This window comes from Musca vetustissima, unplaced genomic scaffold (assembly GCF_032173495.1).
Source record: "Musca vetustissima isolate MV318-11 ecotype Yass unplaced genomic scaffold, APGP_CSIRO_Mvet_v1 utg7742, whole genome shotgun sequence".
Lineage (NCBI taxonomy): Eukaryota > Metazoa > Arthropoda > Insecta > Diptera > Muscidae > Musca > Musca vetustissima.
Genome location: NW_026881582.1, coordinates 295136 through 298733, shown reverse-complemented (window position 1 = coordinate 298733; position 3598 = coordinate 295136). Strand labels below are relative to the sequence as shown.

Here is a 3598-nt window from a genome sequence, read left to right as displayed (position 1 = left end):
TAGTATAACTTACAAAAACAAATTTCCATGTGGTTGTTGTATCGTTTGTTGTACAACAACACTTGCTGTTACCTTCTATTATTATACCATGACAATGCATGAAGAAAATCAAAATAGTTTTGATTTTGAAAATGAAACCCTTTCAATCTGGTGAATTTTATTCATTTTCAAAGTTGACAGTAAATAATTTTGAGTGTACAAATAATAAAATTGTGACGAAATAAAAAAGAACTGAATTTACGATTCAAAATGTGATTTTTTTGGACAAAAATCAATTTTTTGGAATAGTGATTGAAGAGTTTGCCATACACTAGTCAATCTCACATATACAAAAAGGGGTTCATCGGCATGACGGCATGATGTATAGTGTATGGGGCCCTTTAAGTTGAAGCCGTTGAAACGAAGCCTATTACATGGAATTCTTCACTATGCTCGAAACATATTCCTTCGCTTTAGAAATTAAATTTTCATTAGACTGAAATTAACAAAGATGAAGGCATATTTATTAGCGATTGTTTGAAATGTAATAATATACTTATAACTATATTTAATACATACTTGCTTTTAAACGACTTGTATTTATCAATATACAGGGCAAATGGTAGAACTCAAGAATCAACAAGTGTTTATGCCGATACATATTTTAGGTATATTGATTATCAAGATTGAAATTTTGGTATGAGATAGATACTAAAAATGACTAAGAGACGGAATCGTGATCGTCTTTATGTAATAGAGATGATTATTGAAACGAACTGCAGTTTGGCGGTTAATTTGTCCCCAGAAACACATCGCAATTGTTATTTCAATTTGGGCAATCAGTCGAGGTCGTTAGAACTAACACCTGTGTAAACTGGCTCCTTGTCTGCGTCTGTTTTTTTGGCTGCATCTTCTGTTTTTTCAGGTGACTCTTTTGCCTTTTCTGAATCATCTTTCGCATCAGCGGCATTTGGCACCCATAGACCAGAATCTACGCATCGTTTCATGTGATATGTGGCTTCTTCTACGGGCATGGCTGCTATAGTCTTTTGTAAGAGCTCTGTATCTCGACTTTCGAAACAAGCTTTTAGTTCCTATAGATCATATATATTTAAATTAGCAAATTTATTTGTGAATCAAGCACTATTATCTTACATCGGGTAGAGTTTCGAAGACCTCAAGTGGATCTAGACCACCAGGACCCAGTCTAGCTTTACGTTCTTCCTCCTCTGCTTCAGCCATGGCTTCCTTTATTTTTTCTTGTGCCCTCTTCCGAATGCGTTCTTTAAATGCCTCAATTTCACTTTCAAATTGCTGGCGATACTCAGGCATACAGTTCTGTATTTTGGAGAAAAACGATCCGATGCAAGCTCTTGGATCCACATCCAACTGTTTTGCCAACTCCAACATATACTGCATGCATATGCACTGATGGGCCACATGAGCCATTAGTTCGTGCTTTTCTTCCATTTCCAAGTTAATGGACCATATGACTAAGTAGTTGGCCGTCTCCTCGCAAACCAAGTGTGGATGTTCCGACAAGAAACGCTTAGAATCGTCGTACTTTCTCATCATACCAAACTGTTTGCACAATTTCTCATTTTCTTTGACAAAGTTTTTCATTTTGGCCTCGCGTTCCTCTTCGGTTAGATTCTCGTCCTGTTTGCGTGACGCCTGTTTATTTAACACCGTCTTCTCAAAGCCCGGCTTACTTATTGTGTCGACATTCCAGGGCATCTTCTTCTCCTTCTTAACGAGCTCCTCTTCCCTGCGATCCAGATCCTTTCCCTCTTTTTCTAATTTTTCCAGTTCTGCTTTGAGTTCTTCTTCAGAGCCTTCTTTTTTCTTCATTCGCTCCTTACAATCCACCATGCGCGCCTGCCATGATTGTTTAGCTTTCTTGAATTCATCCTTCTCCAACTCCAACTCGGCCATACGCTCGACGCGAGCCTGATGACGCCAGCGGAATAGTGAGGGAGTATCGATGTTTGGATGGGTATCATCTTCATCATCCGAAATCTACAAGTAAACACATTAAAATGAAATGCTGCACCACCACCCATTGCAAGTAGAAACAAAGCATCTTGCACATACCTCAATATTCTTCCATTTACTGTAATCCACCATTTTCTACTTTTCTTTTTTCGTCAAAATATTGCAAAAAACGGTTGAAGTGACGATTTATAGTTTAGTGACTATCGAAAATTTCGCACTGACAGTAATACACAGAAATCAAATAATTTTTTCCGGCTTTGCTTCGTTTGTTGCTAGAATTTACTGGAAGTTCATAGAGTTGTGTCATTCCGAAATGAACTAGTTGAGAGGAACGACTACGTGAAATGAACGAACGGAACCATTTGCAACCCCATCAATTTATCTAGTACCTTCTGTTCACCTGGTTCACTTGGCACAGTCGAACTTATTTCAATGATTTGTTTTGTTCTAAATGTTCTATTGCGGACTCATTTACACCTAAAGTGTTTTATGATAAATCATCATTCAATCGTTGTCATTTCCATTGTGTATACAGTGGCGCGCAGAACCGACACATTTTCGTCATAAAAATAATATTAAAAAAGTAAATTGACATTTTTTGAAGTAAGTATCTAGTAATTATATAGATTATGCAAAAATTAAAATAACAACCATGGCATAATTATGGAAGATAGTCTGATTTGAAAAATTAATAATGGCAACCCTTTTTGATTTGTAGCTTATACATCAATTTCAAATGTAATAAAATATAAATTGCATACAATTTTATATATGTATGTCGATTGACATATTTTTTACAAATTAAAATTTAATAAACTCGTATGCACTCACCTTAGCCTGCATTTTAATAATATGAAGAACAGAAGAAAAAAAGTTCACTTTTGTTAATTTATTACTTCTATTTTAAATAAGCATGTGTTTTTTATTTATTTTATTCATAACTAGCAGACCCGGCAAACGTTTTTTTGCCGTATCAGAATTGCATCAATTTAGGTTTGGTAAAAATTAACGAATTCATGAAAAATATATTTCAGAAACTATTTACCATTTGATTTATGTCAAATTTCCGATATAAAAAATACGCATAATATTTTCCTTGCGACGGTAAACCTTCATTTGCTGATACCAAATATTCTAAGAAATATTGTTATTGTTAAATGTGTGGTGTTTCAGTATATCAATTTGTCGGACCCATTCCACCAAACATTTTTCAGGAGGTCAAGATTTGATCTAACTACTCTTACCTCCAGAGATAATTTAGTACGGATGGCGTAATTACTATTCCTATTTTGATCACAATGAAATCATCAAAATTGGTGCAGAATTTTCTTCGATTAAAAAAACTCTTTCCACTGTAATTAAAAACAAACGTAGGAAAATGTGAGTCAAATTGGTGCAGTCGTTCTCAGTGAAAATATATTTGAGGAACAATAAAGGCACATATAAGTTAGACACCTAGAGCATCTAATGCGCAATTATAGAAAAATTGGCTCGCCATTATTGTGCGTTTTTAAGCCTCCTCATCTTTGGTCCAATTTTTAGCATAGTCTGATTTTAGGTACTTTGAAAGTTGTAACAATGTAGGGTAATGAACTCCTCTGTAAATTGTCAGTATAGTGTCACT

General features: G+C 35.0%; 1 protein-coding gene across 1 annotated transcript; it reads right to left on the bottom strand.

Moving 5' to 3' along the window:
• Positions 1-781: 781 nt before the first annotated feature.
• Positions 782-2125, bottom strand: LOC133327501 (hsp90 co-chaperone Cdc37). The gene is made up of 3 exons (XM_061536018.1): positions 2074-2125; positions 1135-1998; positions 782-1073 (listed from the first exon to the last, which is right to left on the bottom strand). Exons 1-3 carry the CDS (start codon positions 2104-2106, stop codon positions 819-821), a joined length of 1152 nt encoding a protein of 383 aa, XP_061392002.1. The 5' UTR covers positions 2107-2125; the 3' UTR covers positions 782-818.
• Positions 2126-3598: the final 1473 nt, after the last annotated feature.